The sequence below is a fragment of the Astyanax mexicanus genome, chromosome 9, assembly GCF_023375975.1.
Source record: "Astyanax mexicanus isolate ESR-SI-001 chromosome 9, AstMex3_surface, whole genome shotgun sequence".
In the NCBI taxonomy this organism is placed as follows: Eukaryota; Metazoa; Chordata; class Actinopteri; order Characiformes; family Acestrorhamphidae; genus Astyanax; species Astyanax mexicanus.
In genome coordinates this window covers 14478187-14491012 of record NC_064416.1, presented here as the reverse complement: position 1 = coordinate 14491012, position 12826 = coordinate 14478187, and the positions used below count along the sequence as shown (strand labels likewise).

General features: G+C 39.2%; 1 protein-coding gene across 1 annotated transcript in view; it reads right to left on the bottom strand.

Moving 5' to 3' along the window:
• Nucleotides 1-12826, bottom strand: part of vwf (von Willebrand factor) — a 39160-nt gene that overhangs the window by 5079 nt on the left and 21255 nt on the right. Inside the window, exons 29-46 of the mRNA XM_022679539.2 lie at nucleotides 12637-12744; nucleotides 12390-12533; nucleotides 11705-11848; nucleotides 11434-11598; nucleotides 10480-10526; nucleotides 9265-9442; nucleotides 8560-8774; nucleotides 8267-8462; nucleotides 5879-6208; nucleotides 5109-5356; nucleotides 4246-4348; nucleotides 3976-4047; nucleotides 3745-3849; nucleotides 2525-2727; nucleotides 1592-1741; nucleotides 1017-1115; nucleotides 221-404; nucleotides 44-84 (exon numbers count right to left, since the gene is read on the bottom strand). Of these exons, the coding sequence (XP_022535260.2) occupies nucleotides 44-84; nucleotides 221-404; nucleotides 1017-1115; nucleotides 1592-1741; nucleotides 2525-2727; nucleotides 3745-3849; nucleotides 3976-4047; nucleotides 4246-4348; nucleotides 5109-5356; nucleotides 5879-6208; nucleotides 8267-8462; nucleotides 8560-8774; nucleotides 9265-9442; nucleotides 10480-10526; nucleotides 11434-11598; nucleotides 11705-11848; nucleotides 12390-12533; nucleotides 12637-12744 (2732 nt within the window). The remainder of the gene's footprint in view (nucleotides 1-43; nucleotides 85-220; nucleotides 405-1016; nucleotides 1116-1591; nucleotides 1742-2524; nucleotides 2728-3744; nucleotides 3850-3975; nucleotides 4048-4245; nucleotides 4349-5108; nucleotides 5357-5878; nucleotides 6209-8266; nucleotides 8463-8559; nucleotides 8775-9264; nucleotides 9443-10479; nucleotides 10527-11433; nucleotides 11599-11704; nucleotides 11849-12389; nucleotides 12534-12636; nucleotides 12745-12826) is intronic.

Genomic DNA, 12826 nt, shown 5'->3' with positions numbered 1-12826 from the left:
CAACAATGTAATAGATCCATAGATGTATAAGCTCAGTTCTTACCCCAATTATTGTATGATTCAACACACACGCATCCACTGGGACTGAAAAACAACAAAATGACTGTGATTGTGACTGAAGTGTGAAGTGCGCCTATACTCTCTGTCTGCATGGGTCACAGCTTTTAAAAATACAGTCTGTGATATATGGTGTTAAGTGTGTGTGTGTGTGTTTGTGTACCACAGTGACAGGAAGGGCAGCAGTCATCGGCGGTGTTGCAGCGGAGCTCTGTGCCCAGTGGGCACGTTGGTGTGTCCATGAGTTGACAGGAGACGTTAATGTACTGGATAAAAACCTCCTCATTTACTCTCACACACTCGTTTATCACACACTTGTTATCTGGAGACACCCACTGCTCTCCCACCTACACACAAAACACATAGGAGTACAAAATAGTTGAATTGCCCATAGAAAGGGGTGTAAGAAAATAGTGATTTATCAACACTATTTATTCTTAAATACACAGTATGGATTTTTTAATGAATAGTTTACATGTAAATATTGGTGGCAGACAGGGGCTAATTTTGTGTAGTGTTTAAACTTGGCCACTAGAGAGCAGTAATGCATTTTGTCTTCAGATCTCACTGTTTTGGTTTCAAAAAAAGTAAAAAAAAAAATGTACTCATATTTTATAAACATGACTTTGTGATAGAGCATAGACTATCTGCCCGAACTCGACCCAACCGGAGATTTACCACCACTTTCCTCGGGTCATGCTCAAGAAAATAGTCTGTGATGTAGACATCTGTTTTTAAAGCTTTACGTGTGATAATATATATAACATGTGATAATCACAATATAGTTAGGTAACAAATCAAACTGTTTTTTAAATAAAAGTTGCACAAGCCTGATCCATTGATATATGACAAAGTATCGCTATGTGCTCCATTATATTAAACTGAAACTCTTGTAACATAGGATGTATGCTTTTATACAGTCCTACAGTCCTACAATACACAAGTAAGGATATACTCACCATACGTAATCGGCCCCCATGCATTCCATCCTCCACTACACAGTTGGATTTTTGACAGTGCCCACAGCAGTCCCCTTTGGAGTGAGAGTATGTGGTGCCCTGCAATCACACACATAGATGTTTACTATATTTCAAATTGTTCCATTACATTCAGCATCCATTACATTCCCAAAACAGCACTTACCACAATGATCATGAAGAATCATGATGCATTAACTGGTGTTTGTAACATCACCAAAATAAAAAGGCTGCTTTTAGTAGATTAATTTCAGCCTATGCACAGGGGATTGAATTGTATGAATAGTAAATTTAATACATTGAGAAAATATCTTCATTATATGGGCCCTAAAAACCATTACTTTGATAATAGTTCATAACAAATTAACTTTAATATTAAATTCTATTTACGGCACCAAACGTTATATATTTGTGTGTAAAATGTCAGTAATATTTGTGTGTTTATAGCACTGATTTTGAATGAAACTGTGAAAAGAAGTAAAAAATGTGAAATTTACACCCTCAGAAACCACACAGTGACAACCCATCTGCTCCATGACCGAAAGTACAGAACTCACCACAGGACAGATCTGGTTGCAGACAGGATCCACACACTGCACTATGTGTAGGCCGGTCACTCTGTCCGTCTGCTCTGTGCACACACACGTCTTACATTTCTCCTCCCATTTACTGCCCTTCTGATACACCACTCCCTCCACCACACACACCTGCAAACACACACAAACATATCAAATCGTCAAATCAAATTGACTTATATAGCGCATTTCACTACTGATGTGTCACAAAGCAGCCTTACAGAACAAAGAATCAGTGTGCGCGGAAAGGAAAAACTCCATCAGAGCTGAAAGAAACCTTGGAAGGACCAAGGCTAACATATAAGGGGGGACCATCCTACTACTGGTCAGATAGCTTTAGACAGCTTTAAGTCTAACATAAATCCTTGTATCTCCATATTTGCATTGGTTCTTCATACTGTACCAACAAGTGATGAATGATCAATGATGAATAGATCAATAAAAGGGTCCAACATTAATAAAATCCTTTTACAGTGATTTCTTTTTAGGATGTTTCCCCATCTTAAAATTTAGACCAAAGTCCAGAACAAGGATGTGTTTGTTACATTGTACACATTTAGTTTGGTAAGTTTTCATTTCACACACTGCAGTTTGTAGAGTCTAGTGTGCATACTAAAGAACTTTGTTGTGTCCTGATGTCTTTCCTATACTTGACACTGATTGGTTTGTAGAAAGTTTGATAAATTGCCTTGGCAGGTCTTGTGTTAAATAATGTGCATCACACAAGAAAAGTAAACAGAGCTGTGTCTGTTTATTTCTGTTTATATATATATATATATATATGACCAAATATTGTAGGTGTGAAAGTACCCATACATTAACTTCCACTAAAAGTTAAGATTTTTTTTGTGTAACAGTGATGATATACAATGTACACACAACAAACACAGATAGACAGACATAAAAACATCTTACCTTATCAGGGAGGCATGTGACTTCAACACAGCCACAGTCATTGGTCATCTCCTTGGTGATGTATCCAGGTGGGCAGGTTTGTTTGGAGTCTTGGCAGTCACACACACATTCATACACATCACAGCACGCTGTCTTTTTAACAGACAGCTTTTTATAAGGGGGACAGCTGGGCTTCACTGCAGAGCATTCTTCTTTTCTGCAGACTAAAAGAGAGAGATCAGTTATTCTGCATTATTGTCATTATCAGGGAAATATATAAAAAAATCATATATTCATATTTACATACGTGTCAAGTTTTTTCATTCCATTAGAACAGATTCTTACAGTTGATCATTCATTGTTTCTTCTAATATAAATTATATTTAAAAAGTTCATGTCTGGTCCATGCCTCTAGTTCTGGCAAGTCATGGTGCCAATAGGATGATGGTAATCTGCTCTAAAGAGTCCTATTCTATGGCAGTACTTCTTCTATAGGGGCTAGACAAGCTATGTGTGCGTATTTGGACATCAGTGTCAACAATGGGTGCTAGCTAAAATATATGAATATTAACGCTTTTGATAAGCAGACCAAATCCGAATTCAACACTTGGGAGAGCTAGTATTTCAAAACAAAATGACTTTTTATACTTTTTCTACATGTCGCTGATAGCATTGTTCTAAACAACAGACTTAGAATGAGACTACTGAACTATGGAACTTTGGTGGAGCTGCATAAGATCTCTTTCCAGACTTGTGTAGTAAAATCCTATAATATCCACATGCTTCTTTTACTTTAGATACTGATTCTGTATCTCCCAGCTTGTTAAAAAATGCATTTTTATTTAATTTTTATTTACAACAGTGCAGTAAAAGTGTAATAGTTCCTCAACTGCAGGGGGAGCCTAGGAGCATAAAATACCAATTCTTAAATAATGATGCTTTAAATTGCAAAAGTGATACAGAAATCCCGCTGTTTGATTTTTTAAATTATTAAAACAAAATTAAATAGAAAGAATGGCTACATTTTTTATGTACTATTGCACTTTTGGACCTCTTTCTATATTGTTTCTTAAGTATGTGTGTATTAAATAAAACTGTGGTATGTGTGTATATCTGAGGAGTGTGTATGGCAGTGCATAGTCAACAGGCTGTGTGCATGATCGGCAGTGTTAATATCACACCCGTAAATCAGCTGTGTGTTGATGATCGAGTGTTGAGTTTTATGCATTGTGAGGACTCACCACACTGATAGATGGGTGCACACTCTCCTGGGTTTGTGAGGACTGGACTGAGGCCATTTTCACATTGTGGAGGATCGGAAACCTTACAGTTAGCAGTGTCACACACTGCAAAAGCACACACACACACACACACACATAAATAATCAGCTGAAAGCAGCACTTCACTAAACATAAATGTCCTTGGTGAGCTACCATATGATGCAAAGCTGGATGCATTTTGTTGGCTCTTACCGCATTCATACTCAGGGCAGCACTTAGAATCCGTCTTCTCCAGAAGAATCTCACACTTCCCGCACACAGGGGCTGTAGCACGGCAACAGTTACCATGACTACACACTCAGAGCACAATACTAAGGGTGGGCTTCAAATAATTAGGCTGGGTATACATTATACAGCAGAAGGGGGAGAGGAAAAGAAGGAAGATAACAGAGAGGAACGAGGATAAATGCATAGAGAGGGAGAGAATAGGAAAATAGATGGAAAAGCAGCTTTCATTCTTACCCTTAGCTTTAGTGCAGGGCAGCGCTGTGCAGTTGATTCGTTGCTTGTCAAGACACACGCACAGTATACATGGGTTGTCATTGGGGGTCCAGCTCTCCATCAACTGTATTATACACACATACACACACTCAATATTGTAATGATGAAACAGCAACACATTTTGTTTTTATAAAAACTGTATTGCAAAACTAAATATTGTGATTAAATACTATATCAATTTTTTTACACACATCTAATAAAAATAATAATAATAATTCATTTAATTTCATTCATTTAATGTACACAATGCCACTTTACATTAAAAAACAAAAATGCAAACACCATATAAAAAATACACTAAACACATCGATCAACATTAATATTACCCTTTTGGTCCCTTTCAGCCAATGCTAAAGGTTTTATTTTTGCCTTGGATTTTTATGTCCTCCTTTGCTTATGTACCTCATCATTTACCTCAGTTGCTTTGGATTAAAGCGTCCGCTACATGCAATGTAACATAATATAATGTAATGTAATGTAATTAAAACTAAGAAGAAAAAATATATACAGTAAATATGCAGAGCAGGGGCTCCAGGACCAGGGTTGGAAAGCACTGCTCTACAGAAGTCAGTTTTACTGCTCCATCATGCTGCAGGGCTTTAAAGCCCCCTATCTTCCGAATGGCATTGGGCATGGTGACTTTAGACTTATGCTTGGCTGCTCCAGAGCACCCTGTTATGATGGCAATGCTTTTCTACGGTGAGCTGTGCATGCACAACTAAAATACTTGTGTCAGTAATGTATGCACTATTACTGAACCCCCTTATACACTGTCCATATGTGTGTGTGTGTGTGTGTGTGTGTGTGTGTGTGTGTCTGTGTACCTGGTGAGCTTGTCCGTGTTGGTCCACACATTGACTGCAGGCCTCTCTGCCCACACACTCTCCCTCTAGCAGCACTGTGCCATGGGGGCAGAAGCAGCCCTCAGTAGGAGCGCTCCAGCACTGTGAGCTGCCTCCTAAACCATCACCCCGTACATCCATATCACCCAATGCAGCCTGGCCATGCCCACACTGCTCCACACACCCCGTACGACATGCATCATACTCCATAGACTTAGGACAGGGCATTGCTAGACACCAAAACAAACACACACAAAAACACACACACCAGTCATGTATTATAAAGAAAGCTGCTGTTCTGAGTTTTACATCTTATGAATGAAATTAATTTACAAGCTAAAAGATACAAGTATGTATTGGATTAGGCCAGCCCCCTTGCTCTAAATATCTCAATAAATAAGTACATTTATTATAACTGTAACATTTAGGCATTTTGAAGGTGTTTATACAGTATTTAGGCATATGGTGTTTGAAAGCCATTGCTACAATACCGACCACATATCAGTTCTGTCAAAAACCCCTGTAGTTTAATGGATAGCAGTATACCATTTTAGGTCACTGGACATATCATTTGTATGTTATTCACTGGACTTTTTAATAAAACAGGCCAAATAACAGGTGTTTTAAAACGTATGACTGGTAGTGTTCATCGATAAGGACGATTGGAAGAAAAAAAATAATTTAAACAAAAATAAACTTTTAAACAGTTGTGTATATGCCGTTGTCTACACACACAAACAACAGAGACTTACGGCACAGATCAGCATTCCTCCAGTTGACACACACGCCCTGTTGTCGACACACACTGCTGTAGGCAGTGATGAGGTCACACATCGCAGTAGGATGACAGGCTAGTTGTTTGCACATCTCCACATAGTCCTGAGGAGGCAACACAGCATGACACTGGCCAAACACTGAAGAGGCTAAGAGCTCACAGCCCTGCGCTACACCTGCCTCACACACAGACACATTCTTATTCCACACACACTCGCCCACGGCCCACGCCTGAAGATACGCATCAGGGTCTGTCGACGGTGAGCCATCAGGAAGCAGCAAATGGGCTTGATCATCAGAGCATGACCCTGAGAGAAGGAGAAAGAGGAGAAGAGCGAAAAAAAATTATATTTTTCCATGGTGTTCACAACCTTTTAGATGGCTACACGTAGACTACATTTCTTTAAAGGTGCTTTCAAGGTTTTCAAGGAGTGATGCCACAGAGAAACCATTTTAGCTTCCATAACGAACCATGTTTGCAATACAAAGTACCAGTTTAAAGGTTTAAAAAAAACACTATTTTAATTATTTCAATCTTTTTATTTAAAAGTTCTTCACATTTTTTTTCTATGATATCTCTTAAAGAACCGGTTAGAACATCTTTGCTTTCAGGAGAAAAGCACTAACGATAGCATGGGACGATCTGGTGTATCAGCACATGATATAAATTCATCATACTCAAAGTCACCTGTCTGTTAGAGAGGCATAAAGCTCCTGAGCACTAGGCTGTGAAGCAGTGGATCATTGGAACAGTGTTTTCTAGAGGGACACTGAATATTTGTGTTTAAAACACTGTAGCAGTGTTTGTGTGCAAGATCTCATAATTCTACATCAATAAGTATGTGCCATTAGAATGGAATGTTCTGTAGCATCAGTACAAGTTCTCCATGCCCAAACCAAGTGTCTGCTTGAGAGACACTCATCATCCACTGTTGTGGGTTTAAAGATGGGATAAAGTGATTCTTCTGATCTAAAACTAATAATTCATCATCAGTAAGCATCTGCTAACAGAATGGGATGCACTGGAGTACCAGTACACGATCTAAGTCAACCATGTCCAAAGTCAAGCAGCTGCTAGAAGGGCATAAGCGCCTCATTTCTCGGCTGTAGTGCAGAGGAGATATGCATCTGTGTTTTCTGAAGGGACAGACGTGAAGAGCACAGATTCCTGCAGCTTTGGGATTAGTGTGAGCTGGAATTTATTATCCACCATTAGTATGTACCTGACCTTACCCATGTTCTAGCAGACTAATTCAGATCTTTACAACATCCAGTGTAAAGCCTTTAGATAATGTAAATGATAATAGCCTTTTGACTTGACTAGTGTAAGGCCTTTACATAGCCTTATTATCACTGACATTGCAGTGAAAATTTGTGAGGATAATGAGATGTCTATATATTCGCTGCTAATTGATATTTCAGAAGAAATCTAAGGTTGAAGTGAGGAGTCCACATACTACTTTTGAACATACAGTGCTTCTGTTACGCAATTTTGAGTGGTAAAATTATCAAGGATCCTGGACATTAATCAATGTTGGGAGGGAGGGAGCTTCACTAAAATCTTGAGATGTGTTAGTACAGTGCTTGAGATCCAGACCAGATATCATCCACCAACAGAATGCACCAGAACCTACTAAAGAGCTTGTGGCTGAATTTAAATAATCAGTAGACCCGTCACGATAAAATAAAAATGAGACCGATATGTTGTCCCAGAAATGGATGTGATAAATTACATTTTTGGCATTTTAAGACCACTAAATGGCACTAATATAATGACAACATAATATTGTGACATGGGTCTGCCCCACATCATTTCGTGCAGCCTCGCTCTGTCCCAGCTGGCCCACATTGGACAGGCATAAAGACCCTGCCTCAGCCTTCACTCAAGACATATGCTGATGGTGGAAGGAAGGCTGAGGCAACAGGAACCTAAGAAACACTAAATTTAAGCGACTACAGTTGATGGAGGGCATTTTTTATAATAAAGGTACGTTTTGAGTTCATTCATTCCCTGTGTCTGTGTCTCTCTTTGCTTTTGCACTACTGGGTCACGGTGGCCATGTCCCTATCCCCAAGGTCGTAGTCACAATATATGTGCATTTTGTATATGCAAACAAAATGGACAATATCACGATAATAAAAATAATTGAGGTCATGTCCATTTATTGAACGATAAGTTGATAATGTAATTATTGTGACAGGTCTATAATCAGAAAATCTAGTGGAAAGCTCTGGACACCCTGATGAAATCTTATTGACATTTCAGATTTTATAAGAAACAAGAGAGCTTCATATGGAAATACGAGGTTTAGTTGAGGAGACTGTGAGCAGTGAACAGTGTAACAGCTTGAGATAAGTGTAAGTACCACAGATGCCGGTGGTGCTGGTGTTGGTGATCATAGTGAGGTCCAGGCTGATTGTGAACTCATTGCTATGGGGAGTGAAGGTGAGGGTGAAGCCTTGGGTCTCTGAGCGCAGCTGATGAAGCAAAGCTCCAATCTGAGTGACAGATACTCCACCTCGCCTGAACGGTACTGCAGTAACCGCACCATCTACAGTCACCTACATAACACAAGCATACAAACACAAACAAAAACACATATATGTTGGTTTTATTCCTGGAGTTTCTGAATGTAAGTAAGTATGCAAAACGTTTCACCTTCATGTCATCTTTCAGCATCACACTGGTCCCGCCCTCTTTCAGCTCCAGACTCTTCATACAAATCTGGTTTGGTGAGCTATCACATGTGGCTGTGTGTAGCACTAGCTCTGTGCCTCCTGAGTGAAGCAGCAAATATGAACAGGCACCCTTCAGCTTCAGAGCTGTACCTCCAAACGACACCACATGACTGGTGGAGCTGCCCATGCACATACCTGTTAGAGCACAGAAGAACACAGTCTATATAGGACAGGTAAACACCATCTTATTGCATCACAGGAAAACATGCAGTATAATAACTGCATTTATTTTTTTTAAAGTTGCACCTATTGCTGACACGGATGTGCAAATACACACACATAATTATGAACCTATTGTTAATGGTACCAAACATTATGCCAGGCGTGGCTAGAAGGATATACTGTATGTATTCCCTGGAATGATGGTGCTCCATCCAAAACTTTTGGGGTCAGTTGGGGAGTTGGAGATGAGTTACGCCAACAAAAGTAGGATAAACTCTTTTATAATAGCCCTAATTTTGGAATAATTTTAAATACTTTAAATGAACAGCTGTCCCAATACTTTTGTCCATTTAGTGTACAAAGCCATAGTGTTTTAAAGGCTAAGGGGTTTAAGATGTTAAAGGGTGTGTATGTATCTTTACAATGTGTGTGAGTGTGTGTATGTGCTGGTGTGAGCTCTCACAAGGGCATTTCCAGCTGCATCCGCAGGTCTGGTTTACTCTCACAGCTCTGAGGTTATTTTTGCAGACCGGAGGCTCCATTCTCTCACAGTTCACTCTGTGACTCAGTAGCGTCACCACACCAGAGGGGTTGCACAGCAGAGAATGGCAGCCATCTGCCAACAGCCACATCTCTCCAGGCTAAAACACAGACAGACAAGTGAGTCCAGACTTTCACTTGCTTTAAACAAAGACTAATGACTGATACAGAAATATACAAAGAGGAATTTAAGAAAGTAGGCAACTGAAGAGCCTTCTGTTTGCACTTTTAGATTGAGAAGCTATCTCAGGGGTTCCCAATTACACCCAGAGGTCTACATACTACACATATGCTTTCTCTCATCCAGCACATGTAATTAACAAACTCCCCATGTCTGTTAGTGCTTGCAGGGCATGGGGTCGCCACAACAGCTAGACTGTGTAGGTCACCTTCATACAAAAAAAAAAAAAAACAGCTCTGGACCATTCAGCCATGCTCCATATGACATCTGAAAGTGTCCTGTGGTATCTGGCAGCAATACTAATGTTGGCAGCAGATCCTTATAGTCCTCCAAGTTGTGAGGTGAGGCATCCATGGGCATTAGTGAGCCTTCGGTACTGCCCATGACCTTGTTGCGGGTTCACTGGTTGTGCTTGCGTTTGGTTGGAGCACTTTTGGTAGGTACTGACCACTGCATACCAGGAACAGCCCACAAAAAAGAACAGTCTGGTGTTTTGGAGATGTTCTGAACCAGTCATCTAGTCATCACAGTTTATTTATTTCTTGTCAAAGACAGATTCTTAAACTCAGCTTCCAACACATCAACTTTAAAAACTGACTGTTCACTTGATGCTTAATATGTAGACTTTACATGTCCCAATGTTGATGGTTGATAGGTGTATATCTAATAGCGAAATAATTATTGATAAACAACAAATTGTGCGATATTGTTCTATATTGTTTGATTGTATCTAAAAGAATTAGTGAGATGAGAAAGAGAGATGTTCTCTAGCAAGCCAACATATGCATTTTAGGGTTATAAAGTAAGTGATGGATTAATTCTGTCACATGAGGAGCTTGAAGCAATGATATAAAGCAGGACTTTGTTAGAACGTGTGGTCTTCAGTATTGGAGGTAAGTCATGGAATGAGGATTAAAGGGTGGTCAGACTCTGGCATTGAGCCAAATCTCAGCTCACCTGCCTCTCTTTCCCATCATCATCCACACACACTCCAGGAGGACCCGCTGAAGGACATTACCATCATCATCATCATCATCATCATCAATATCATTATCATCATCATAACACATAAACAACAATCATATTATATTTTATTTATTGTATAACATTGTTCAAAAACTGTGCATCTCCATTACTGTGATTTTTCTCTTTTTAGCATATCTTAATTTAAATCATGTTTTTTTTTATTGGTAACACTTTAAAATAAGGGTACGTTAATTAAGAGTCCTTACTACAGGATGTAACTAATTGTTAATTAACACTAGTTAAGATATTATTGATTGATTGATTTATATTTTCAACAATCTTATGCACTATACTTTAGTATAACAACATTTTAATAGTGTCATTAATAATAATAATAATAATGAAGTCTTTTTGGAATGTTTACATCAACTTCATTTAAAAGTTAAGAAGGTTTATTCCTTGCCCTGTATAGCTGCTACTTTGGAGATACAATGTTTTTCTTCATACATTTATTTCAATTTCTTTTACCATTTTCTCCCTAATTACAAGGCCAATTACCGAACCCACTCATTAGGATTCCTCCTTTCACCAGTAATGCCTCAACATCAGGAGGGTGAAGACCAATACATGTGAAATCAGCCACCTTCTGTTTTTGAACCGCTGATGATGCAGCATTGCTGAGTAGCATCACAGTGTGCTCGAGGGACAACGCAGCGCCTCGGTTCCGATACATCAGCTCACAGACGCCTTGTGCTGATCGACATCACCCTTTGGAGTGATGTGGGCAGAAAGCGCTATCTACCCACCCAGAGACAGCAAGGCCAATTGTGCTCTCTCATGGCTTCAGCAGCTGATTGCAAGCTACATTAACAACTTTCGAACCAGCAATCACCCGATAATGTCGACAATGTTTATGTGTGACGATTAGGTTGCATTGTGTCTCACCTCTGCACAGTTTATCTGTAAATGAACGATCTAGAGTAACCATCGCCAGAAGATCATCTGTACTCCTTAGCTGAATTATATTGTCTGGAGTGTGTGGACCTGCGAGCATGCTCAGTTCATTCTGGTCATACTGCTGACCCACTCCAATGGGGAACACTGACACACCTGGACAGCAAACACACAGAGCTCAATGATGGAATTATATAAAATATACATATAAGTCTCATTATATATAACTCAAATGTCTTAGTGATGTTTTGATGTCACCCACCAGCAGTAAGAGCCTCATTCGCAGGCTCCTGCATAGAGTCAGTGGACCTGTCAATCACCAGCATCACCACAACCTTGGGCACGCCCATTCTACCTCCACTTGTGGATGAAATAGAAGTCTGAACAGCAAAACGCAATGCAGCACCTACATCAAAAACACAAACAAACAAGAAAACAAGTAAAGAATTGATCTAACATGGTCCACATACGTTTTACAATGTGAAGCACCCACCCCCCAACCCCTGGTCTCCACCCTTTTTCTTCACACTCACCTCAGATACAGGAGGGAGCTCATATTAATGTACCTACCTTAATAAACTTAATTTATTAAATTTTAATGCATAAATAAATGCAAGACAAAAAATAAATAGTTAATAGAATGTTATAGAAAACAAAATAGGAATTAAAGAAAAATAATAAAAAACAAAGTTTATTAAAACATAATGATGGGTATTTCTGAGTTTAGGGGCATAGTGCCAAAATTATGTGCGAGTGTGAATTCCAACACTCCAGTTCAAAAGTTCCAGTGCAAAAGTTTAGAAGGAAACTTCTGGACATCAAACAAGTTTCCGTACATTTAGGGTAGAGGAAATGTTGTGTAAACTTGATTTTCCACCAAATTATTGTTATGAAAGACAGTTATGCAAAAGCAATCCAGCCCGGCGCTTATTCTGAAGGGCACTTACCCAGTCGTGGTGCATTGTCTGCCTTGCTCTGTAATCTCTCCAGCTGTTGAAGAAGATTTTCCGCTCTTTGTTCATCTCTCCAGGACACGACCACCTCTGGCTTCTCTCCATACACAACCACTGCTACCTGAGTCGCATTTCGACCTGACACACATTCAAAGAAACACATGAATAAACAACATATAAAATTTAATACAAAATAAAATGAATATTTGATGTGCATTTTTGTTACATATAATAGACTTGCCAAGATTGGTGCTTCTTATAAATGACCTCACAAATGTCTTCATGTCTTTAAACTCTGCAGCAGTGTCTCTCAGTAGAAAGAGCACATCCATAGGCTTTGAGCATGGCACTAAAACACAACACAACACAACTCGATTACACAACTAAAACAAATTGAAAAAAGCACAAATGTTTAAAAAAAGATTATGTGT